The sequence below is a fragment of the Halichoerus grypus genome, chromosome 1 (assembly GCF_964656455.1).
Source record: "Halichoerus grypus chromosome 1, mHalGry1.hap1.1, whole genome shotgun sequence".
NCBI lineage: Eukaryota > Metazoa > Chordata > Mammalia > Carnivora > Phocidae > Halichoerus > Halichoerus grypus.
Window position 1 is genome coordinate 58,990,251 of NC_135712.1, and position 26,028 is coordinate 59,016,278.

Consider the following 26,028-nt stretch of genomic DNA (forward strand, 5'->3'; position numbering starts at 1 on the left):
TTTATTGCTATTTAAATAAAGAAAATCCAGGGCTAGAGAAAGAAAAGAATAAAATGCCAAGTACTTAGAAGGAAAATTTCATGAAGTTATTAGCAGCATACAGCAATTTTTTAAGAAATCATCATTAGTGAACAAATTTTCTTTTATAATCTAATGACTTTGAGTCTTTTTGGCTTTCCACTGAATATCATCTTACACTTAATTGCAATGTTAATAGAGCTAAATTCTTTCCTTTAAATAAATATTCTTCTTTCCTCCTTATTTTATTAGAGTTTCCACAGATTTGAAATACAGAAAACAACCATGGGCCATTATCAAATCTCTAATTGAAAAGAATTCCTGGAGTTCCTTGGAGGACTATTTCAAACAGCTTGGTTTGTAAATTTCTTGATTTATCTATTTTTGTAAAGATAGTATTTATTAACAAAACAGATTGATTCTTCATTTGGATTCATAGCTGGAACTAGTAGATGATAATTGGATTGACTCCACTGAATGGTTCTAACTATACCCCACTGGGAATTTGAAAACTTCTAATTTTTTTTTTAAAGACCGAGAGAGAGACAGCGAGAGAGGGAACACAAGCAGGGGGAGTGGGAGAGGAAGAAGCAGGCTTCCCACTGAGCAGGGAGCCCGATGCGGGGCTCGATCCCAGGACCCTGGGATCATGACCTGAGCCGAAGGCAGACGCTTAACAACTGAGCCACCCAGGCACCCCAGAAAACTTAATTTTCATTGGTCTAACAAACACTTACGTTTATTATATGCCAGATGTGTCCTGTGTGCTTTATAAATATTAGCCCCTAACAACCCTGTGGAGTAGGTATTATTTTTTTTTTCCATTTTACTAAAGAATAAATATTGAAAGAGAGAGAGAAGTTAAGTGACTTGTCCAAATCACACAGTTAGGAGCCATCACAGCCTCTTCAAGGAGCCAAGGAATCTGACTGCAGTGAGAGACTGCTTAACTTGATCACAAATACACACTTGTGCTCTTTGGTGCACCCCCCTTCTCCTGCAATCCTTATGAATGCAGCTTCCCTGGGTTTATGCAGGCCCACTTAGCAATGGTAGATATCATGTACGTGTATGGATTTGGTGACAGTGGGTACTAGACTGGGGAAGTGATGTAGTTGTTCTGTTTGAATATTCCTTAAAATAAAACATGAGAAAAAAATATATATATACATGAATATAATTAATTCTGGTTAAAAGCTCAGGGTAAATTAAGTCTTCATCATCTAATTTGTTGACTATTTTCCTTGCTCTTCTCTCTTGGCTATTCTTTATTAAACTCCTAATCAGGAGCAAAGAAAATGAAATTCAAAAATTAGTTTGGCCACTGGATAATGAGCTTCTAATAAAAAATCTGGTGAAGGAAAGGTCGAAACAAATGACAAAAATGAGGTTTTTAGGTTGTTTGCAGATTTTCCTTACCAATACTTATTTTTTGCAAACCCTTATTGAAAAGTAGAACTATTATATGCTGCTACTTCCTTTGATATTGACAGTCAACTACCACAATCTATCTTGGAAATCTTTCTAATGATCAATATAAGTGGCTAGCCTGTTGTTTTCATAACTGAAATCTTTATGTTAATATTTAATATAGCACATGGTGAATTTGCTCTGATGATCCCATCATTTATTAATACAGATAATTCTTCCTAGAATAGTGAAGCCTCATTATATGATCATTTGCCATCCAAAACTTTTTATTAAGAGTAAGGTTTGAATCTAGGCCATAAGAACCTAAGTAATAGTTAAAGAAAGTTACCAAGGCTTAAACAAAAACAAAAACAACCTAAAAACAAAACCCCTCCTGCCCCTATATCTTATAATTGAAGTTTCTCCACTATCTAAAGATTTTTTTTTCCTTCTTAGAATCAGACTTGTTAATGGAAGAATCTATGTTAAATCAGTCCATTGAGGACCCAGGAAAACTTAGCAGCTTGCGAAGGAGAAGGCGAACATTCAACCGAACAGCAGAAACAGTTCCTAAACTTTCCTCTCAGCGTTCTTCTGGAGATGGGGGCTTAGATGCCAAAGGGGATATTTCAGGTAGCTGTTATCTGGTAAACAGAGATGGAAGATTTTAGTTTACTTACATGAAGCAGAATATGTGTCTTGTTTATGGACACATCAGTTAGGAGGTCTCCCTTTTTCCTCTCCTTTTCTGATAATGTTTATCAAACTCTGAGTTCCTTAAAAATAACTAATGTATAAGTGTAAAGAAGCAGTCACAAAATGGCAGGCATATGGCCAGTTGATGTATTTTATTGGGCCCACGTAATATTTTAAAAATTGGACATTTTTATATAAAAACTCCAATCTGACAGCTTTGGACTCAAATCCCTTCACAGCAACAATCAGTCAGAGCTTAGTAGTAGCTACTCCAATAGACAGAGCATGTGCTCCCCAAGTCACCAGTCCCTACCACTGTCCCCTGCTGCTGGATGCTTCACTCGTGAATTTCTGACCTCGCATTTACAGACATTTGGTTTCTACCCTTGAAAGTACTAAACTGATTATATGCTTTTAATCCTTATGTACTCTCAGGTCTAGCCCAACAACTTGCAAAGAAGAATTTGACTTTTACTATCCACACTCTCAATTTTGAAGACACCTTGCCTCTACTGTTACTCCCTCCCTCTCAGAACTATAAAAGTCTTCCTTCTCATCCCTCTACGTTATCAAATCCTCTTCTAAGGCTTATATCTTAGTGTGAATATTTGTCTGTGATGTAAGCTTAATAATGCTTTAGTTTTGGAATTTAAAAGTTTGGGCAGCAGAGAACAGGTGAGGATAATTTAAAAAAATTTTTTTTTTAAAGATTTTTTATTTATTTGACAGAGAGAGACACAGTGAGAGAGGGAACACAAGCAGGGGGAGTGGGAGAGGGAGAAGCAGGCTTCCCGCGGAGCAGGGAGCCCGATGCGGGGCTCGATCCCAGGACCCTGGGATCATGACCTGAGCCGAAGGCAGATGCTTAATGACTGAGCCACCGAGGCGCCCCTAAAAAAATTTTTTTAAGGAGAGAATCGCTGTACATAAACCCAGCTCAAATATTATTTGCAGAGATGGAACTTAGCTAGAGATCATACATGATGCATTGAATTGCTTATTTTAGAGTAAATTAAATTGCAATGTAGGCCGAATTTGCAGGACTGGTACAGGTTTTCTTTTTGTAGATTTGTTTCTAATTACTCCAGATATTAGAAATCAAAATGGGTGCAGGGAATTTACCCTACATCAAGTTGTCTTTACAAATCATGTAAAAATTTTCTTCTCCAGTTCAAGTGGAATTAAATTTTAACCAGTGTTTTTTAATCACAGTCCTGTTCTAATATATTTGTGTGTGTGTGATCTGCAGGAAAGAAAAAGGAAATGGGAAGCTATAACATTGCCCTTATTGTGGTGATGAGTATTTTGTAAGTATTTGTTTTGAATGCTTATTTTGCTTGTGTCTTCACTTATCTTTTAATAAGTTCCAAAAGGATTTGGATGCATTTGTATGTTGTGTAGAAATTGCCACTATTTGACTAATTTTGGTCTACAAAAACATTAATTTTATATGCTTCCGTATGATAGTTTTTGGTTTTCAGGAGAATTATTAAATTTGAGGGAATGCCAAGTACACATTCAATAAATGTTTTTTCATTAATTAATTAAGTAGGCTTCGCACATGGAGCCCAACACAAGATTTGAACTCATGACGCTGAGATCAAGACCTGAGCTGAGATCAAGCATCAGACGCTTAACTGACTGAGCCACCTAGGCGCCCCTAAATGTTTTATTTGTTAAATTAATCTGACTTATTTCTACCATCACAGGTTTTTATTGGAAGTTCCCTAAACTTAAAGAGAATATTTATCTAGGGGCGCCTGGGTAGCTCAGTCGTTGGGCGTCTGCTTTCGGCTCAGGTCATGATCCCAGGATCCTGGGATTGGGCCCCGTGTCGGGCTCCCTGCTTGGCGGGAAGGCTGCTTCTCCCTCTCCCACTCCCCCTGCTTGTGTTCCCTCTCTCACTGTGTCTTTCTGTGTCAAATAAATAAATAAATAAAAAATCTTTAAAAAAAAAAAAAGAGAATATTTATCTATGTAGGCTGATGAAATTCCCAATAGTGTCATTTTGCTCTATTTGATTAGACCAGTGATCTTTACCCTTTAGGATCACTTTCTAAAATGCAGATTTCTAGGCCCCAGACCCAGAGATTGAGTCAGTAGGTCTTGAGCAGGGATCAAGAACCTCAGAGTATTCTATAGGAATCTACTCAGGCAGACATATTTAGACAACTATTATCTACGTGGCTGTATTTGAGTATTGAGGTAGTCAATTAGATTTAATTGAATTGGTTCTGACTGGGTGATACATTTTTTGGAATGAAGTTCTCATATCAGCTACTTTTTCTAATTATAGATTTCAGAATGTAGAAAATGTTTGATATACCTTTGAGTTTTACAAAAGATTTTCATATTCTGCTTAAGTTGGTTTGCTATGACAATTTTGCTTAAGTTGGTTTGCTATGACAATTTTGCTTAAGTTGGTTTGCTATGACAATTTTGCTTAAGTTGGTTTGCTATGACAATTTTGAATATTAAATATCAGTGATCTTTTATAGTACTATGTACTATGTACTTTTATAGTACTATAGTACTATGCAGAAAATTTATAGTCAGATGTTGAAATGTTGATCTACATACCATTTTAGTGCCACAGTTATATCATAGATTTGATTTTCTTGCTCCTACCTTAGTTTTCATTTTTTTAAAAAAATCCTCTTCTGGGCAGGTAAAGATGAATACTGCATATTTTTAAGGGCAAGCCAATATTTTAACAGAAAAAATAAGAGAGATATGATGCCACCTGTATATTTGCATATATGTGTAATAAGAAATATATCCATTCAATTGAAAGGCTGCTATGAGAACCAATAGAGTAAGTCCATTTAGCATGTAACATTTTATATATGATACCATTCATGTATATTTGGGATTTTATACTTCCTTTGTCTACATTGAACTAGAAGAAATTTTTCTGAATAGTAATTTAAAAAATTTGTTTTGGCTTTCCATGGGAGTAAGGTGCCTGTTCATCTATGTAAGATCAAGTCCATATTGATCTTCATTTCCTTTTTGAAGTGCAGCATTATGGGGTGTATAATTGCTTAAGCTGAAGGCACCCAAAAATAGATCTTGAAAGCTTACCTGGTAGATTTCTAAGCTGGTGGTCACACATCAGCACTGGCTGGGATTCCTCCCAGAGAGTAGAGATATCAGGGACAATCCCAACCGGCTTTCTTTGAGGACATTACTGTCACTCTAGTTACCTTTCAACTTTTTCCTGTCTATTTAATACCTAAATGTAATTATTTCATACAATAAAATAGGAGTAACTGCTTTAAATAATAACAGTTGGAAACTAGTCTAGACGACATACATTTTTAGAGTTTTTGCGTGTTATGTTCTACATGAGCTGTGCTTTGGGCCTGGATAAGAGTGGATTAACAGGTATGATTTGCTCTGCCTAGTTTGCTGTTGCTAGTTCTGTTGAATGTGACGCTGTTTCTGAAGCTGTCAAAGATAGAATATGCTGCTCAGTCCTTTTACCGTCTCCACCTCCAAGAAGAGAAATCTTTACAGTAAGTCTTTCCCCTAACCTGTTATTATTTCAATAATTCTTTAGTTGTAGAAAACATTCTAGTTTAGAGATTTGGATCTGCTAACTGTTCTGTAGTCATAAACTTTTTTTGTTTAATTTTTTGTTTCGTTTGCAAATTTATAGGACATGAATGATTTTTAGAAATGAAAGATTAGAAGCTATTCCCCTGATTTTTAAGATTTTTTTTTTTTTCTTTCAGTTTAGCTTCTGATATGGTGTCAAGAGTGGAAAATATTCAACAGAAAAAGGATCAGGCCCATAGTCTAAAAGGAGTGCTCCAAGACTCCATCGTGATGCTTGAACAGGTAGGCAACTCTGTACCGTAGGACTCAGTACTTTCATAGCAGTATGAACCAGTCGCTCTTCTGGTTGTGTGAGAATATTCACGATACCATTATTTGAAGAAACTCCCCTCCTAGAGGCGACTACCCTTGCCAGTTTTTGTATTATGCTTTTTATGTGTACAGTCACTTGTATTTTTTTTCAGAATGGAAGCATACACTGTTCCATACCCTCATTTTATAAGTAGTAATATATTTTGAAGATGATTCCTTATCAGCATGTACATTTGACTCTTGAATAATGGTGGGGTTAGGGCTGCTGACCCCTGCGCAGTCGAAAATTGTGTATAACTTTTGACTCCCCAGGAACTTAACTACAAATAGCCGACTGTTGAGCAGAAGCCTTACTGATAACACAGTCAAGTAACACATATTTTGTATGTTATATGTATTATATACTATATTTTTACAGTAAAGTTAAGCTAGAGAAGAGGAAGTGTTAAGAAAATCATAAGAGAAAACACATGTACAGTGCTGTCCTGTAAAAAATCTGTGTACAAGGGGTCCCATGCCGTTCAAACCCATGTTGTTCAAAGGTCAACTGTATACATCTACCTCATTCTTTTTATTGATACTCCTATATAAAAATTTATGCTTAATATTAACTCTTTTTATAGAAATGGTAGATACTGTATACACTGTTGATTATTTTATCTATTAACCAATATCTTGGAGATGCTTCCATATTAGTATATAAAGGACTTCCTTTTCTTTTAATGACTGCATAGAATTCAGCTGTATAAATGTGGTATAATTATTTTACCAGTTCTCCATTGAAGAATGAACATTTAGGTTATTTTGATGTTTTGCTATAAACATTTATCTCTTGAACATGGTATCATCAATATGTGCTGCTCAGTTCCATGAACCAAAACTTAGAATTCCCTTAAAAAATAAAGATTACTATTTCCATTATGATATAGTATATGCATACTTTTCAAGATTGAAAACTAGAGAGTGGTAGAAGAGAAGAAAACCTATAGTTCTAGCATTCAGGCAGTCACTGTTAATATTTTGTTTCCTCCCATCCTTTTCTGCTATGCATTGGTTTGTTTTTTAGAAGATCCATTTATTGAGCATTTCTCAGGATATCATGTGGGGCATTAAACTACCTACCTTCAACTAGGCATTTTTCAGTTGCACAGTATCTACAGCTCCTGGTGACATTCTCCACCCCCCCACCCCCCTCAGCAAGAGTGGGTCATATTTGCACTTTTCCTCCTCAGCCTCCTATTTCTCTCAAGGAGAAAAGAGAGTTTTCCTCTCCTTCTATAACCAAATCTACAGATCTCCAATCGCTGCACCCCGTCCTCTTGTCCATGCCTGTCAGAGCATTGCTCTGCCTGTCAGTAGAGTCCCACCAGGTGTTAGTGGGAGATTCCATCCGTCACCCTCCAGCATCTGCTTTCAGTCTCCCTCAGTCAGCTGGATCTTTCCCATCTGCACATAGCCCTGCTCTAGTCTCTCCTACATTAAAGCACCCACACCATCCACATCCTTCTCTGTCTGCCCATCTCTCTTGCTTCCTTTCACGGTCTGGCTCTTTCAGAGTTGTCTGCTGTGGCTGTCACTACTTTGTCCTTCATAAGCCATTCACTTTTTAAAGGTTTTATTTTCACCAAAGTGACTCCTTCACATGGTTAACTTTTCTACAAGGTTTGTTCAGAAAAACAGCAGTCCCACTATATACTTTGCCAAACACAACAATCTTTAACTCTTTTAGTTTCTTTTTGTGTTTACCTCATATTTATAAACAACAAGCATGTATTGATACTTATTGATTTTTCAGTTTTAGACATGATCTTTCAACCTCCTATTATGGAAGACAAAGGTTTTCTTTTCTTTCTTCTCCTCTTTTCTGATTCCCCCATCCTCCCAAGGAAGTTACAATTTTGGTTAGTTCAGTATCCAGTGTTTGCTTTGTTTTGACTAAGTTTGCTATTCTGAGCTGAGCCATGGAATAAACCATGACTCCTTTTTCTTTTCTGTGCTTTTTCTTATCCCTGAAATTGTCTTATGACAGTTAATTAGTTTATTGTATTATTTATAAGTATCTCATCTCCTAAAGCTCTGTTGTAGGCGTCTCCTCTCCTAACCTTTGTTCACCTCAGGTCTTCTACGAGTGGAGCCTTCTGACTGGCTCCAGTCAGGCCCAGGGGCCCTCTCTGCAGGTGCACAGCTCTGGTCCCGGGGATTCCTGTTGAATACCTCCTCTGTTTCCTATATCCAGAATGGTTTACTCCTTTCTTTGAATGAAACATATCCTTTAGTAGCTTCCTAAGAAAGAGAACGTGGACGTAATATTTTAAGACTTCACTAGTGTGAAAAGTTTTTATTCTATTCTTCCCCTTGATTAATAGTTTGGCTGGGGGTAGAATTCTAGCTTGGAAACAATATTCCTTCAGAGCATTTCTCCATTGTTTTTCAGCTTCCAGTGTTGCTATTAAGAATTCTGAGGCTGTTAGCATCCCTCATTCTTCAGTCTGGAAACTCATGCCCTTTAGTTCTGGGAAATACTGAGTTACACAGTTAATGATCTCCTCCCCTCCACTCTCTCTCTTCTGACTTTCTACGGCTCCTGTAATTCAGATGTCCGCCTTCCTTTGGACAGGCTGTCTAATCTTATTTTTCCTTTCCAGCTTCCATGTCTTTGCCTTTTTGTTCTGTTTCCTCAGAGTTCCTCAACTTAATCTTCACATTCTTATGTCTTTCACTTTTTGCTAACAAGTTTTTAATTTCAAAGACCTATTACTTTTTTGAATTTTCTTTTTTTTTTTTTAATGGCACTGTGATCTTTTAAAATGACTATATATCTTCATCTCTCTGATCATATTACTGATGGTTAAAAATTTTTCCCCTTCTTGCCTACTCACTTTCCATCAAGATCCTTTCCCTGTTTTGGTTTTTATCCTTAGAGTAAGAGGATTTCATTAGATGTCTGTAGTCCTTGGTTGTCTGCTTGTGTGGATCAGAAGCTCTTAAGCTCTTAAGGTGGGTTGGGTTGGTGTACCCTGAACTTCTCTGTAGATCTGGCAGGGCTATTGGTTGAGAAATCCTGGTATCACTATCTTTAGGTCTTTCCTCTTAGATTGGTCAGTTCCCATAGAGGAGCATCTGAAGGATTAAGGGCTGGCTGCCAGCATTTTAGAAGCAGAGTGAAAGTAGAGGGATGGAGGAGGGCAGGGCATAGGGGGATGGTCTCAACACTTTTTTGTATAATCCTCATTTTTAGTCCCTTTCTCTTTATTCCGACTTCCAGAGATTCCTGTCAATTCCTGAGGCTTTTGAGGATTCTTCAGGGTAAATGTGGTTGGTTCTCAGCTTTCTCCACAGTTAGTTTAGGATTCCACTTTTTTTGGTCTGCTAAGTCATCCATCTGCTTTCTAGTTTCCGATATTGTGTTGCTGCTTTTGCTGTTTCTGTTCTCCCTGTCCTCCTGGATTTATGCCTTAAAAAATCCCTTTATTGTGCTTTTAGTGGGGTTTCAGGAGGGAGCAAAATTAGATGCCTATATTTAAGCCACTTATTTGCTCTTCACCTCACTCCTGCCTTGTTTTCTTCCCTCATATCTCCCAATGATATTGCTCAAGCTAAGGTCCCCAGTGACCTCTGGCTTTTAAAATTAATATACCTTTTTTTAGTTTACATCTTACAGTGTTAGCATTTGACAAGAGCTGACCACTCCTTTCTAATCTTTCCTTCTTTAAAACCATAAAAAACCCAGCCTTATTGTGATATAAATGACATACTATAAAATTCACCTTTGAAAGAATTCCTAGCATATTCACAGAGTTGTACAACCATCACCACTGCCTAAATCTAGAGCATTTTTATCACCCCCAAATGAAACCCTGTTCCCATTAGCAGTCTCTCAGCTCCTACAATCACTAATCTACTTTTTATTTCTATAGGTTTGCCCATTCTGGACATTTCATATAAATGGAATCATATACTATATGGTCTTTGTGACTTGTACCTAGCATAAAGTAAAACTGCTTTTTGCTGGTTAAAACCATCTCCTCTCCCTGGCCTAGTACTCCAGGCTTTCTCCTCTACTTCCGTTTAGGTGGTCTCATCCACTCCCCTTACTTGTGCTACACATGTCATTGATTCCCAAACCCATCTCTCTTACCGGACGTCTTCCCTGAGCTCCAGGCCCACGCAGTCATCTGCTGACTTGGCATATTCACCTGGATGCTAAGAGGCCACCACTAATTGATCATGCCCAAGACAGAATTCAGTTTTCATCCTGAGCCAGACTGATTCTCCTCTAGCTGACGTATTTCAGAAAATGACACTGTCATCCTCCAGTCAAAAACTTAATGCCTTGTGGAAGTATATATTTATATATGTGATGACTTGTTTTAGTTCTGTATCCATCAGTAGTCTGTAAACTCCATGAAGGCAGGGATAGTGCCTATTTGGTTTACCATTGTATACCCAGTGCTTGGCTTAGTACAGACCCAGCATGTAATAGATAAACAATTAACATTTACTGAATGTTATGTTGAATGAATGAACAAATGAATGAATATAAAAAAGCATAAAACATAATTCTTGCTCTCAAGTCGCCTATAATTTTATTAGAGAAATCAGATGTCCATGTGTATTGTTAAAAACTATAAAAAAGTATAAAGTGTCAAGTAGTAGTAATACTTTGGGAGTTTAAAGGCAGGATGATTAGGGAAGGTGACATGGAAAGGGTGGGGATGAGTAAGTTTTAAATGGCTGAAGACAGGCGTGAGCATAATAGCAAGCAGAGGCCTGGAGGGAGAACTTGAGTTGTTTAGGGGATAGTGGAGAGGCCAGTGCAACTTGAGAAACCATTTAAGAAAACCACCTGCTGGGAGGCAGAATGCACAGCAGGAGAGTGGGGAAAAGTGCAGGACCACAGTGGACAGTCATACCGACGCAAACCCTGAGCAGCCATGTGTTTTATAAATTCAGTCTTTTATTTGGGCATCAGTATAAACAAAACTATATTGAATATAAACTTTTGGCATAAAAATAAGAAAAAATGTAAACAAACTGATTTTGAAAATTAATTTTGTTTGCAGTTAAAGAGCTCACTCATTATGCTTCAGAGAACTTTTGATCTACTAAATAAGAACAAGACTGGCATGACTGTCGAAAGCTAGTGATCTCAAGGTCTGAAAATGTAGAGACACTTGGAACTAAAAGAAAACATCTTAAAGAAAACCAGAGGATGAAGGATTTTAATTGTCACAGGAACATTTCCACATTTTCTCATTATTGGTACTTCTAATATGAACATTCTTTTTAATAACATTAATTTGATAACTAGTTTCTGATGGCCTTACAATCCATTCTTTCACTTCTTATACATAATTCTAAGCAGTGAATTTCTCTAGTGAAGCATGAAATATGTTGTGGATTTGAATTTCTGATACAAAAAGAAAATGAGATACTCTGAACTGATTTTTACAGTGAGGTTTGAAGTTTGATGCTTTATCTGTTAGCACAGAATCAGTAGGTGTCCCATAGGCTGCTTTCCCAGTTGAGATACATTCAAGAGGCTAAAGAAGACAATAGAAGAATAAACCTCTTTATCATTACTACTTTTGAAGGACCAATTTTCAGGCATATAACATTTCTAAGTTTGTGTACTGTAAATATTACAATTTCTTCACTTATTTAGCATGCAAATTCAATAGTCCAACCTTTTGAGTCTGCAAGTTGGTAATTATTATCTGAAACGTTCTTGAGCCATGTTGTATTTTTCTGAAGAAATGGTTGTTTCTTCTTCAGGTAGCTATCAGAGGTGAGATTATCTTGCCCCTTCATGTATCAAATGACAGAAGAGTCAGTTCTGGAAAAGGAAACATATAGGATACCAACACTCAAAATGAAGAACCATGCCCTGATTTTAAGAACCAGAGGATTATGTTAAAATCTGGGCATTTAGTGACAGATGAGATGAATACTTGAACTAAGCTTGGCTTCAGCTTAGCACTCTTTTATGGTGGAAGTGAAACACCTGGTTGAAAATAATTTGCGGATTACTTTTCAGTAGCTACATATGTCTTCATTTATTCATTCATGTGTGCGGGTTGTTTCAGCTGGTAAGTTATAACCAGACACAAACTTTAGCTCTTCAATAAAAACTTTTGGGGGCACTATGTCCCAATACTAGGGCACTGACTGAAGTTTGAAATCAGACAGAAGCTTTGGCTCTTTCATGAAAAGTTTTTAGGCATGTATGTCTCAATACAAGTGATGTCTTTGGAACAAGAGAAAGACAGTGCTTAATAACTGGTATATATTCTTACTGTTTGGACAATGCTTGCCTTTAGTTAAATGTTTCTTTCTTTCCCCAGAGCCACAGGAGATAGCTAAAGTCATTTTTGAGATTAAGTACAGGGAAAATGGATTTCTCTGGGTGATTACCAACAAACCTACCTTGGGGTACCAGTGTACTTACCTGGGGATTTTTTGATTTATGAAGTGTGGCTGTGAGTGAGTCACTGGATTATAAACTTGAAGACTTTGTTCTCTGTTAAATTCACAAAAAAGATCAGTGGCAAACAATATTTTTGTGGTGTTTCTGTAAAACTTGTACTTCATAAATATACCTCAAAGAAAATTACCAAAGTTGCTTTATAGATTAAGACTAAACATGTATGTATGCAGAACTTAATTGCATTTGAGCCCGTTACGTAAATTGAATATCAATAAAACCCAAAATGTCTTGAGTTGTAGGTTTTTTTTTTCTGTTAAAAAACCCCCCAAAACACAAATAACTAGAAACCTGCTATAGTGAAAATGTGTATATGGGCCTACACTCTTTAAAAAATTTTGTGCAAAAAAAAAACTCAAAGAGGACTCATTTCATTTCAAATATGCAGACTGTTTCATTTCAAATATGCAGACTGTTGGAACAAAAGTACTAGTCGGCCTGCCGGTCGAATGTAGAATCTGCTCGCCAGAAATCATGAAAATGAACAAGCTTTATATATGAACAGATCAGGGACAGCGATGGGCCTCTAAGGGAAGGCTGGAGAATTTGGGGGCGGTACCTCGGTAACAATTTGCGGTGGAGATCTCCACCTAAGCTTGTGGCCGGCGTCCGAATGAAGACTGGCCGACCCACGGGTCTCCGGTGCTTAGGAAATCCTCCGGGTTCCCGGGTTTCCCGTCTTTCCATCGGCACCTCCCCCCGGCCCAGGGCTCTGGGGTTGCCCCGCCCACGTACCGCCCGCAGCCACCGGCGGGGCCGCACCGGGGCCGGGAGGGGCGGAGATGCCGGCCCAGCCCTAGGCCCCGCCGCCGGCACCCACTCCCAGGTGCCGGTCCTCAGGTCCTCGCTTTCTCCCGGCGCCAGGGCCTCGGGCCGGGGGTGGGGCCTGACCGGCAGGCTCCGCCGGGCGCCGGGCGGTGCACGTGCGGGCGGGCTGGGATCCCCGGCGCCGGGGGCGGGGCACCCGGAAGCGCGCGCGGACTTGCCACGCCGAGCCGCCGGGCAGGAGAGCGGCGGGGAGGCGGGCGCGCTGCCCGGGCCGCGGCCGCCTATGCTCACAGGTGGGCGGCGGCGGAGGCGCGGCGGAGCGGAGCCGGGGTCTCCGGTACTCCAGCCGTCATACAGAGAGCCCAGCGGAGCAGAGCTCGGAAGACGCGTCCGCGTCTCGGGAGGAATCTACCCTTCTCCCCTCCACCTGGGCCTCTTTGGCTGCAGCCGCACCTCGGCCCCGGAGCGCAGGTAACTTCCCTTCCAAGGTCATTCTTTGGGTGGGGCGGCGCTCGCGGCCCGCCCACGTCCTCACGGTCGGCGGGGGCGGGAGAGGTGCGCCCTGCGCGGAGCTGGAGACGCGGGGCTGGACGGCGACCCCGAGCGCTGCACGGGCGTCTGGTGGCCTCACCAGAGCCGGGTGCGGGCGCCGGCCCCGGCGGCACACGCTTTTCTCCGCCCGCAGCCCAGAGGGCGAGTTTCCACCTGCACCCGGGCTTTGGGCGGGGACCGCTCGGCCCTCCCCATCCTGCACCGGCAGGTGAGCGCAGCCGCCCGCGCCCCGGCTGTCTGGGCCCGTGTGGTCGGCTGTCACCATGGGAACCGCTGGTACCCAGACGGCGCCAGCCCTGGTGGGAAGGGGCGGTGAAGGCGGCTGGGAGCCCCTAGAGCTCCCTGTCTGGCCGAGCCGAGCAAGAAAAGCCTGATGAAAATGAGACTCCCCCTCCCCCTCTTTCCTCTCCTGTTTGATTTCTCAGGCGTTGGCGGATAATCAGAGGCGTGGATGTGTTTACAAGATGTGAGTCGTGTTCTTTTCACCTTTACCTACTGAGTGCTTCTTACACCTCGTGGTGACAGGTGGAAATCGTGACACAGAAGGGCAGTATGAAGCCAGTGAAGAAAAACAAAGCGGAAGAACCTGAATTGGAGCCCCTGTGCTGCTGCGAGTACATCGATCGAAATGGGGAAAAGAACCACGTGGCCGCTTGTTTGTGTGATTGCCAGGATCTCGATGAAGGGTGTGATAGGTAAGGGCAGAGCCTTTCTTGAAGTTGACCCCACTGGCTCTTTTGAGAACTACCATGCTTACTTTAAGCTTAGCCATCCAGAACACTAGAATTTGCTCTTGATGCTATTCCCAAGGATCTAAAATTGAGAGTTGTCTTCTGTGTCAGGTGTGAGGATTTTATGAAGGTGAATTACTCAGTAGTGCACAACTGTGCAGCTGTCTATTCCTCTCAGTTTAGTAGGGCATTATTATTTTTCACTTCAAGGGAGAAGATGAGGGAGAGAACAGGCAAATAAAGGGATAGTGGCAAGTTAAATGTATAAAAAATAAAGTGCAGACCAGCAGAATCTGTACATTTAAAGTGAACACATTGGTACCAGGACATTCCTACATTCTCAGTGTTCTCAGTATCTAGAGATCGACTACTTGAGGCTGGACTGCACCTGGCCACAAAGGGTTGAAAGATCATGTTCTTGCTGTTGGCATTAGTCTCACCCCTTGTCCCTGGGGAGGAAATCCAGCCAGGGGGCATGTCCCTGCGCTGGACTGGCTGTTTTCAGCATGGGCAGCAACACTGTCTTGACTGATAATCATCGTATTTGGCTTTTATTTTCACCGTTATCCCAAGTCTTGGAAATTACTATCCAAAAAGATGATTTTTAACATCAGAGAAAAAATTTTGTACCAAACAGTAATAACGAGGTTTTAATCCATTTTCTAAATAATTATATACCTAAAATTGTTGCCCTATGGAAAGCACAATGTGGGAGGAGAATAAGAATGTTGGAAACTTGCTTATCCCATTAATGATTACTTCCGGTTAAAAAAAGTCACTGTAGTGGCACGTTGCTGACTTAGAGCTTGGTGCATTCATCTAGACATGAAGAGCGTCTTGGGACCACTGTAGTTTACTACCAGATACCTGAAGGCCCTATAGACCTTTTGTAATTCTTCCTTGATAGTGTCTTTGGTCTTTTTTACAGGTATTTTTAAATGGACTTAGTGTAAAATCCATACGGAGAAAATGGAGCACTCTGCTTTAATGAATGGAAAAATGAGGCTGTTTCCATAACCTCCATCACTCGAGACCACAGCTCTTCCATTAACCTTCTAACTCTTTCTGTCTGCTAGCCCTTGAGACCTGGGCCGTCCCTGAGCTCTCTCGCCTGCTCCTGCCATACCCTTCCCAGTCTTCCCTCTGTCCTGCTGCTCTGTGTGACTCCCATGTACTTACCTCCTCTCATGTCCAAGTTGTTGCCTTTTCTAAATTGTTTGTCTACAATCAAGAATTCTTGTTCCTTGTCTTGCTAGCCTAAGTGTGCAAACATGTCAACAAATACCGTGCGTCCACGAAGCTCAGTCATTTCGCTCTGACTAGTTTGCTCTCCACTCTTCCTCATGCAGCCCCCTGGCCCTGCTAGACTGGTGACTCCCCGGGCACAGGACGGGTTCGTGCTGTGCACGTGCTGCTCCACTGGAACGCCTCCCTGCCTCCCCCCCGCCACATGCTGGCCTGCCGTCGAGGTGGGGCGCAGATCCCACCTTTTTCACAGCGATCCCTCTCACGACTCCACCCAGCAGTGTCCACTCTCCTTTGAGCACACCTTACGGAGTTTGGCCACAATAGTTCACCGGGCGATTTTGCTGCTTTGTCTCTTCTCTGATCTTTCCCGAACTCCCATGTTGTCTTCATAACTAGATTATGAAATTTTTTGGGGGGATCTTAAGTCTCTATACTCACCCAAGTCTGAATAGTACTTGTACAGAGTATGTGTGTATTCCTGTGTTTGCTTCGTGGAGAAATAGTGTTAACTGTTAGATTTCCAAACATTGTCTTCTCTTTTGTATTAAGTAAATGCTGTGTGATCCGAAGAGCTCGTGTTTAGTGGTACGGAAGTAGAGTACTTGGCATTTAGCCTCTTTTATCATTTCTCCTGCTGTTTAGCCTACAGTGGTCCGTGGTTTTGAATTTAGCAAACCCATGTGAAGTGCCTTCTCTTTGTGCTCTTCTGACTAGATGGATGACATGTAAATCCGTGCAGCCAGAGACTTGCGAAAGAATCATGGATACTATTTCTGATCGCCTCCGAATTCCTTGGCTTAGGGGAGCCAAAAAAGTTAACATTAGCATCGTCCCCCCACTCATCCTCCTGCCCGTCTTCCTCCGCGTGGCTTCCTGGCACTTCCTCCTGGGGGGGCTGGTTTTGAGCTCCCTTCCTGGGCTGCTGCTGTGGTACTACTACCTCACCCACAGGAGGAAAGGACACACTCTGTTCTTCCTGAGCCTCGGACTCTTCTCTCTGGGCTACATGTACTATGTGTTCCTGCAGGAAGTGGTCCCCAGAGGGCGCGTGGGGCCCACTCAGCTGGCTCTCCTTACCTGCGGGTTATTTCTGATACTCTTAGCCCTGTACAGAGCCAAGAAGAATCCAGGCTACCTCAGAAATCCAGCAAGCAAGGACAAATCTGTCAGCAGTAGCCAAGTTGAATGCCTGAGCAGAGACGGGCTGGAGAAGACCAGAGGGCTCCCCGGCGCGGGATCGTCGGGCAGTCTCAGCAACCGCACGCCGAAGGACGATCTTAAGGGCTCTTGCAGGGTGTTGGCCGGAAGCCCTGCCAAGGCGAAGGAGGACTGGTGTGCCAAATGTCAGCTGGTGCGGCCGGCCCGGGCGTGGCATTGCCGGCTCTGCGGCGTCTGCGTCCGGAGAATGGATCATCACTGTGTCTGGTATGCTGGAAAGATTTGGAGGCTTGCAAAGTGTGAAGTCCCCTAAGACCCTGGCCCTGTTTGATCTTCCTTTGTGCCATCCTAAAATTTCACTCCTTCCCAGCTTTACACCTTGCAGATATTCGTGGGCTGGTATGATGTTCCCACTTAGTCATCCGCTTTCCCAGTTCCACAGATGTAGTTCCTTCAGTCATTTCCCGAAGGGCTTTGTTGTTGTTGTTGTTGTTGCTATTTTGCTGTTCTCTTCCGAGCCGCCCCTCAATGACTTTCTCCTTTGTAAAAGAGAAGTATTTGCAGGTGAGTGACGTTTTTTAAAAAAGAATTGGATCAGAACCAATCTAGGTATATTTCCCTGGGCGGTGCCTTTTGAACACAGAGCTCAAGAAAGTGTTCCCGTACTTGTAGGGGACTTTGTCCCCTTGCCGTACACCCTTCATCGTTTTGATTTCTCCTAGCCTACATTGTTGAGGTAACGCCCTGCCAGGTAACTCCCTATTTTGTTATTTGCTATTCGCAGAGAAATGGGCTTTTTTAGTGCCTGCCACCTGGCCAGTGCCTAATGAGGACACGGAAGGCCCCTGCCATGTGAAGCGCAACTTTGAAAGATAATGTTGCTGCTTCACGGAGTAAATCTAAAAGGGGGTAGCGTTTATTCAGATGTGAATGCTGTAAGTAGCATGTTTGCTACTCTCTAGCTCTCAGCTCTCAAGGCACTTGTGGTGAGTGAAGTATGCTTTTTATGGCTAGGATTCCGGTCATGTAGCATACCTTCTTCCCCACATGGGAGGGGATGTAGGGGACGGAGAGGGTGCAGGCCAGGAGGGCCTTGGAGTGGACCTCAAGCACAGGGATACCTCTTTTCTGGAGCTTTCTTTAGGAATAAACAGGTATTTTCACTTTTAGATTTTAACTTCTGAGAGTCTTCATCATGTATTCTTGTGTGCGTGCGTGTGCGTGCGTGTGTGTGTGTGTGTGTGTGTGTGTGTATGTGGTGGCCCATTTACAAGAGTTGGTTTGCAGAGGGCCTGATAGCTCTGAATAAAAAGCTCTCTGCCCACTGGGGCCTCTTGGTGTGCGGTGGGCTGGAGAGATGCCTGTACATTCCGCCTGACAAATGGCCACGAGACAGAGCTTTCTCCCTGACAAGTAGTCTGCGTATTATCGAGTTGTTCTCCACCCCACAACACATTTCTAACCTCTTGGGATCTTTGTATTAATATATGTATTTAACATATATTTTCCCATAGTGTGTAATACTTTCGGTTTTTTAAGTTTTCCTAACTGATACCAGCCTTTCCTTATTGTGGTAGTTACAATATTAACCCTCTTCATGGTTGGGTAATAGACTCGTTATGATTGAGAAAGATTTGTTAGCTGGGTTCTGCTTTTTACTTAGCTTTTCCTAATGATATGATTTCACTTTGGAAGGAGTGGAAAGTATAAGACTACACCTCTCAGTGGGCAAGTTTTTAATTCCCTAAAGTTGAAAAATAAGAGAACTTACTTTTTAATAACTGAAATTCACATGATCCCTGTTTTGAAACTTTTGCGTTTATTATGTGAGTTATATGGAGAACGTCTTTTTCCTTTTTCATTGAACTATAGCGGATCTGCAGTGTTATGTTAGGTTCAGGTGCACAGCACAGTCGTTGAGCGTTTATATTCATGATGCATTGATCATCAGCATGATAACTTTAGCTCCCGTCTGTACCAAGAACTTTAAAAAATGTTTGCTTTTTCTTCCCCCTCTGCTGTTTTGAGGATAAATAGCTGTGTTGGAGAATCAAATCATCAAGCATTTATACTTGCCCTTTCGATCTTCCTGCTCACCTCGGTGTACGGGATAACATTGACTTTGGACACCATTTGTAGAGATAGAAGTGTCTTCACAGCTCTCTTCTATTGTCCTGGAGTCTATGCAGATTACAGGTGAGATGTGACTACCAGAGCACGAGGCCCAGAGACGAGGGAGTGGGCGTTGCTATTAATGCAAGGGGCCGTGCTTTGCTGCTAGGTTAGGAGTTTTCAACCAAAACATAGGACAGGTTATTGGATGCTGGGTATCTTTGAAATGGCCAACAAATTGTGTGTTTTTCTAGGGTGATGGCAAAAGGATCCTTGACCCTTACAGAGTGAGGAACTAGTACCCTGCAAATAGGCCCGGGTCACTCGCATGACCACTGGCATGCCCCTCGGTAGCAATGGTGAACCAAGAGCTGTCAACTGAGAGTCCCAGGGGATGTGTGGGGTCTGTTTTGTCGTAAATGATCATGGCAAGTCACTTGATTGCGGCTTTCTCGTGCTCTTTAGCCCTATCTTGATTGATTGCTTCTGACCCTTTTGTGGAGCTCTCACAATTTCTATAACATTTACTTTTTAACTTCCACTGGTTTGTCCTGTTCTACTTTTTAAAAAAATCACCACTCATGATTACTGTGGTATCTAGGTCAAAATTTCCTTTGTTAGGTTGGGGCACATTTATATATTGTGAAGATCTCCATGCCTTGTCAGAAGCTGGGGTTTTGCAGCTTTGGGCCCAGCGAGCCCCTCCCCAGATTGCTGTGGGCCCCCTGCCTGGTTTCTTTGTGCCCTCCTCCTCTCCTTTTCCTCTGATGCGGATGCTGTTTGGTATCTCTGGCCAACCCCTCCCCCACTCCCCCAGTCTGAGCTAGGACAGCGCTGCCCCCAGGGTCCTTTTCTTTCTTCTCACTCTGTTCTCAGAACAATCCCTGCTTTACCCACCTAGCGCCCCTGTGAAGGTATTTGCTTATTAGTCTGTGGACAGATCTTCCATTGCCATCATAGATCTAGATATTTGTGGGCATTATTAGAACACACTGGTCCTCCTCCTCCTCGGGGTAAGTTCCTTTTATTTTTCTATATTGAGAGTGTTAGTAGGTTGTGAAATTCTGCAGTCACACTGCGCATGATAAATGTCCTAACAGCAGAGCACGTCTGTATGTCACTAAGCATGAATTTTGTGGACTTTGTGTGGGCCACTGATGTGGAATGAGGAACACAGTCCGCCATTGGTACCCCCCGTCCGTATAGGTGCTTCACGTCACCCTGTTGAGCCCTGGTGTTCCTCATCTTTATGGTGGGGTAATCATCTCTGAGTCCCTTTCAGCTTAACAAGTGAAGATTCAGGATGGGTTCATTTCCAGCTAACTCATTTGCAAATGTTTGAAAATAATCATTTGGCGGACATTAGTCAGCCTCTCCTCCTGTCTTCGTAAGGAGCTGAAAGGAGCTTTCTTGTCCTGTGTGATTCGGTTTGGCTGGAAGAAGCTGGACCGGAAATGTGACGGTGCTCCTACATAGAAGTAAAGGACTCGCGTCTCCCTTGTGTTCACCAACATTGTACTGAAAAGAGTGGAGACGAACAGCTTTAGCACCGTTCCAGCTTCCTGGGGGACGTTTATAGCACGTCATGGTGCCTTCGTTTTCCCCTCGGTTAAAAATAATTTAGGAATTGTTCATTCATCTGATAGATTTTGAATGCTGTTATGTCAGGCACTGTGTTGTTTGTGTGGGGGATACCGAGTGCAAAAATGTCCTTGCTATTCTAATATAACATCCTAGGAAAAGAGGCAGCAAGAATGACAGCATAAAACAGGACATGAGTAGTCAGAGGTTAAGCATTTTGGTGTTCTGAGGGTAGAAAAGCATCTTCCAATTGGGATAGTTGGGGAAGGCCCCAGAGTCCTTGGTGATGGGTGCTGTGTGTGTCAGACGTGAGGATGGTGCCGGCTTTGTGACTGAAACGGTCGGCATCCTGACCCGCCCTTTGTCCTCCCAGCTCCGCCCTGTCCTTCACCTGCGTGTGGTACTCCGTGATCATCACGGCGGGCATGGCGTACATCTTCCTCATCCAGCTGATCAACATCAGTTACAACGTCACCGAGCGGGAAGTCCAGCAGGCCCTGCGTCAGAAGACGGGGCGCCGGCTCCTCTGCGGGCTCATCGTGGACACGGGCCAGTACAACCGGGGCTTCCTGCGGAACTGGCACCAGTTCTCCACCCTGGGCACCGCCCCCTGCCACCACCCCGCCGAGGACATTGTCTGAAGTGCCTTCTGTGTGGCTCTGTGAGGGGTGGCTCTCCCCTCTGCGCCCTCCCAGTGTACCCGTCGGCGTCCGTGCAGGATGTTCGCTTTTATCCCCCGTTTCTTAAAGGCTGTCTAGGGCCATGCTCAGGTTTAGACACAGGACTGGGAAGAAATGATTTTTTCTGACTTCACCTTAAGAGATTTTTATATCGAAGCAGTAAAAGTAGAGTCATTCTTTTCCAGTCACCTTGTTCACTAACTCAGTCACCAGGAGCGGGAGAGGATGCAGATTGCTAATGCACAGCTTGATAGAAGCCATTCCCATCCATTAGCAGGGGAGAAAGAGTTTGGATTAGGATCGTTTCCAGTCCCTCTTTCAATTCCTGATAGCCATGTGACCCTTCGTTGAGTCACTTCCCCGAGTCTCAGGTTCATTCGTAAAGTGGGGTGCTGCCGCCTGCCCTGGCTACCTCACGGTCGTGAGGGTCGTGCGAGGGACCAGGCATGTGGAAAGCACTGGAAAATGACGGAAGCACCCAAGAGGGATGAATTATTATTAGGAAAACTCAAAGACCGAGAAAAATGTTTGCAGTCAGAATATGGAAGCCAAAACTATCCGAGGAATCCATTTTCAGCATTTCAGAGTGAAAGAAAGATCCTGAAATACCACATCGTACCACATTGTACAGTTATGGTAATTTCTCTTTCTGAAGTATTAGACACTAGCTACTCAAACAGAAGATGATTGGATGGATTCACAGTGTCATCTGATCCTGAAGGGACAGTCAATAACAGTTCTATTTATCGGTAGTATAAGATACAGTGGTCATGAGTTTAGGTGATGAGTCCTTATATTTATCTCATTTCTTCTATATTTATTGTTTGGATTTACTCTGAATAACTCCAAACTCTAACAGGCATTACTGTTTTTTTCCTCTTTCCATGTTTCACCTGGGAAGGTGCTAGCACACTTTTGATGAGGCTGGAAGAGGAGAACAGACACTCCTGTGGGGGAACAGTTTACACCCTTTCCTGGGTAGGGTGACTGGTCAATATCAAGGGCTCGATTTTTTTTTTTTTTTCATGTAAGTAATGCAAACACTGTCAGTTACAGTACTCGGTTGTAAAAACCAGTTTTCTGGCATTTATATTCTGGCATGAACTCTGAGGAGTTGATGGACATCTTCCTACTTGCACATTACTTCTCATTCACCTTGCCCTAGACAAAATATCTCACTTGGAGAGAAAAAACAGGGTATTTATGGTTTCCACTAATTAATGGATTATGGTTCTTCCCTAGCTCTTCCTAAAATCTTTTTTATCATATCTTGAAACTGAAAATGTATAAAAGATTAAATATTTATAGAGAATGGGTCTGTTCTGCCAAGGAGTTAGGATGAGGCAATTTCGGATGGGGGAAAATACCCTCTTGAAATATTTAGTTTTTTACATGTGCTTATTTTGCAGTCCCAAAGAAAATTCATGAGTCCTTAAGTTTGCTTTGGTTTATAGCTTAATATCGGGGAAATATTGCCAGTTTTTTCAGTCTGTCTGTGCATGCTGTTGTCGTAAGAAGTTCATAAATGTTGAGAGGAAATACTGGTACTTCCTGCAACTCTGCCCTCTGCAGCTAGCACCATCCCTAGTCCTGCCGGGAAACAAAGCTGTCCTCAAGACAGTCAGCACCTCCTTATAGAGGCTTGTCGCTGCTCTCCCCGGAGATAGATTGTTTAACCAGTGAGAGGCTCTCTATTCCACTGGGATGAGCCAAAGAGCAAGTCTGGGGTGTTAGTCTGTGGTTTCTACAGTGATGCCCTGGCTCTGGCCCAGAGTCAGGCATTCATTTGGAATTAACATTGGATCTGAGAGAACTAATTCCTTCCTGCTAGGTTTGAGATAAGAGAGAGAGGAATAATGTCAAGGACAGCACATGCGGCCAGAGCTCTCTAGTTGTAGTCTCTTGAATGCCAGATGTATAGCCAACTCTAATCGTCTAACAGTTGATAACAGAATTCATAGAAACAATAGTATAGTCGGTAATTTTAGCCTCTTGCCAAATCTTTAACAACCATCAAAATATGACATGATAAAGATGAGTAGTACCCGAGACCGCAGTCATGTGGGAGAATTAGGAACGACTGCCATTTTTATAATAACACAGCCCTAATGGTTTCTCTACATGGGGCGTCTCAGGTTCCCTCACCTGCATAAGGACTCCTTGAATATTACTCCGGCTGGTTGGGATGAAGTTGCTTGTCTTAAGTTCCTTGAGATCATGATTGGCATTTTACAGGAGAAAGCTCAAACTTTTGAAAAAGTTCTATGGTTTTATGGGGATAAAAGCCTACTGAAGTATTTGTACCACAAGGAGCAGCAAACAAGGGGCTCTTTGTGAGCAGGGTTTCTGTAGGCCCCGGGACACCCTAAGTCTTAAGTCTACGCTCCTCGATTCTTACACCTTTTTATGACCTGGAACTATTTGAGGGATTTTGTCCTTTTAAAGGACAAAGCCTCCAGGAACGAATGAGTCCCAGAGAAACCTGTGGTGGCGGCGGCGGCGGCGGCCATGGGAGAATTGCTCTGCAGTCCTATAAACCAGCAGTTTGTTGGCCAGAGAGGCAAGTCCTCCCCCAGCACAACTCCCTTTTCTCCACCCCCCTCCCGCCCCTGCCCCTCCATCCTCAGCCTGTTAATAAACATACTGATATGGAGCTTTAGCAAACCATCTACTATATTCTGACCACTTACATTATGGTCATGCCATCGTGTGCTATTCCTGGGGAAGGGAAATGGGCCCATTCGCAAGATTTAAGGGAAAAATAGTTAAGGATCAGGATTGCATGAAAGGAGAAACGTTCTTTAGTATTTAAAATGCTTTTTTAATGATACCCAAAGAGTACTTCGTGGTTCTAGCTGGGCCCACCTGAAATGAACTGACCGTGAACAAGCCTTAAGTGAGTTTTAGGGACACTGTTGGTCATCTCACCTCAGCCACCTGTGTCTGCTTAGGATACATTCAAGTAGTGTTGTCCTTTGCTGAATGAAGTAATTGTTGTCATCCACTGTGCCACCTGCCTAGCAGAAAGACTGCTACGAACTTTCTCTTATGCAATAGTCCTTGGTACTTCTAATATTTTTAGTAAGAGAAAATTTTCTATACTAGAATCTTCCACTGCCAGAAAACACAATACCAGTAAGGTTCACTAGAATACTGACCCATCTGCTTCGTAGACTATATTTCCTTTGGGTAGGACATTAGCTTTTTATTACAAAACTCAACTACCATAAGCAAAAATATGGCATCTAGAAGCACAGTTTTAACAAGGATGTTTAACAGTGTTTTGTGAAATTTAAGGGTCTCTTTAAACTTGGTAAGTGGGTTTATAGGACTTCATTTTAGCCATATGTAGGTACCCTGCATTTGAAAAAAGAAAATTTCCTCAAGTAAGGGAGGATAGAGACTTTCGTTGGGGCACCTGTGCGGAATCTGGTTTTCTCAGCAGCAGCGCGGCAAGTATGGCATTTTATGTTAAACACTGCCAAGGTGTGATGCAGGGGAAGGAGGAGAGCTATGCTTAACTCTAATAAGTCCCGTGGGTTCCTGTGGGTGTTTGCTGTGATTAACGGAAACTTTCTGCGGAATCAGCTACCTGTAATCTTGTTGCTAATGGGCTGTTAGCCCACTCGCGTCGGCACCCCGTGCTTCTCTATAATGGCGGCAGTAGCCACAGACTGAGTGGTTCATAGAGACAAATCTCTCAGAGGCTGCAGCTAATTCCAGCTCTTTCTGAGTTGGGCTTTTGACTTACTGCTACTCTAGCCTTCCTGGTGGCACCTTCTCTCCTAGAAAATTCATACTTCAAAGGCAAAGCTTTAAAACCAGAGCCAGTCGACTCCAGTTACCGATGCAGCACACACCCTGGATTTCTTCCCGTGGCACCACTGACACGATGCCATGTTCTAGAACGGGGAAGCTCAGTCTGCTCTGATCCTGTGGTCTGGGTGGATTCGATGATTTGCGTTGTTAGGACTTTTGAACCTTTTCACCTGATTACATTTCTGGGTCTGATGTTAGGCTAAAGGAAATCCAGGAATATTTAATGTTCGCTATTTAATGCAACTGGCCCAGCAACATTAAAGGGGATTCCTGACGCCAACTCCGGAGGCTGCGGGCTAGACGTTTTGCACTGTTTTTATACATGTATTCATATCCTTTTTATCACCTCAGACTCAGACACAAGGCCTTTTAAATGGAGATTTAAAAAACTACTGCCATTTATGTAAAATAATGTACCGTGACCAAGTTGCTTTAAATGGAAAATAAAGTGCTTTCTTTAAGGGAAATAGTTGGTGTTTATTGGTGTGTCTCCTGAACTCTTTTGCCTTAAGAGAAGCCTGTGTTAGAGCTGGGCCGCTCCACTGGCTACCGAGGTGTCCCCGTCCTGCGGACCTAAGTTATCCCTGGCCCTAAACACTCCGTTTCCTGGTGGTTACTTTGTCTAGTTTTATAGGCCAGGGATACTGCTGCTTTGGGCATTTTGTTAGCAGTACTGTTTCTAATCATGTCTTTCTTTAGGATAGCCCAGCAAGAACTACAGATCATTTACTAAGGGATTTTCCTGTGGGTCTTTAGGAGGTTCCATAAGTAGGTAAAAAGTCCTCACTGGCCCAGTCAGAATATGGGCTGCCAAAGACTCAATGGCTAATTGATGCTTGAGGTGAAGTAAAAATAAAGGAAAGCTTAAGAGAGGAAACTTAAGCTTTATGGGATTTAA

At 42.6% G+C, this 26,028-nt stretch overlaps 2 protein-coding genes and 1 long non-coding RNA gene across 12 annotated transcripts in view; 2 read left to right on the forward strand and 1 right to left on the reverse strand.

Moving 5' to 3' along the window:
- Positions 1-11,188, forward strand: part of GRAMD1C (GRAM domain containing 1C) — an 84,105-nt gene extending 72,917 nt beyond the window's left edge. For 3 of the 4 annotated variants that reach the window (XM_036107141.2, XM_036107140.2, XM_036107146.2), the window contains 6 exons: positions 271-374; positions 1,885-2,061; positions 3,374-3,431; positions 5,532-5,642; positions 5,862-5,967; positions 11,061-11,188. In XM_036107141.2, coding sequence (XP_035963034.2) covers positions 271-374; positions 1,885-2,061; positions 3,374-3,431; positions 5,532-5,642; positions 5,862-5,967; positions 11,061-11,141 — 637 coding nt within the window. In that variant the 3' untranslated portion in view covers positions 11,142-11,188. Of the gene's footprint in view, positions 1-270; positions 375-1,884; positions 2,062-3,373; positions 3,432-5,531; positions 5,643-5,861; positions 5,968-11,060 lie in introns of those variants that run through there. The other variant, XR_013445277.1, reaches the window with a different exon arrangement.
- A 15-nt stretch (positions 11,189-11,203) lies between these two features.
- Positions 11,204-13,353, reverse strand: LOC118545096 (uncharacterized). Its single transcript, XR_004921941.2, has 3 exons — positions 13,041-13,353; positions 12,446-12,517; positions 11,204-11,833 (listed from the first exon to the last, which is right to left on the reverse strand). It is a non-coding gene; the product is annotated as an uncharacterized LOC118545096 (long non-coding RNA).
- The window catches only part of ZDHHC23 (zDHHC palmitoyltransferase 23), a 76,437-nt gene continuing 63,665 nt past the window's right edge, over positions 13,257-26,028 (forward strand). Inside the window, exons 1-5 of one of the 7 annotated variants that reach the window (XM_078066282.1) lie at positions 13,257-13,720; positions 14,327-14,496; positions 16,495-17,205; positions 18,976-19,134; positions 21,005-25,597. In XM_078066282.1, coding sequence (XP_077922408.1) covers positions 14,354-14,496; positions 16,495-17,205; positions 18,976-19,134; positions 21,005-21,272 — 1,281 coding nt within the window. In that variant the 5' untranslated portion in view covers positions 13,257-13,720; positions 14,327-14,353 and the 3' untranslated portion in view covers positions 21,273-25,597. The other 6 variants (XM_036107152.2, XM_036107148.2, XM_036107151.2 and 3 more) reach the window with 6 other exon arrangements.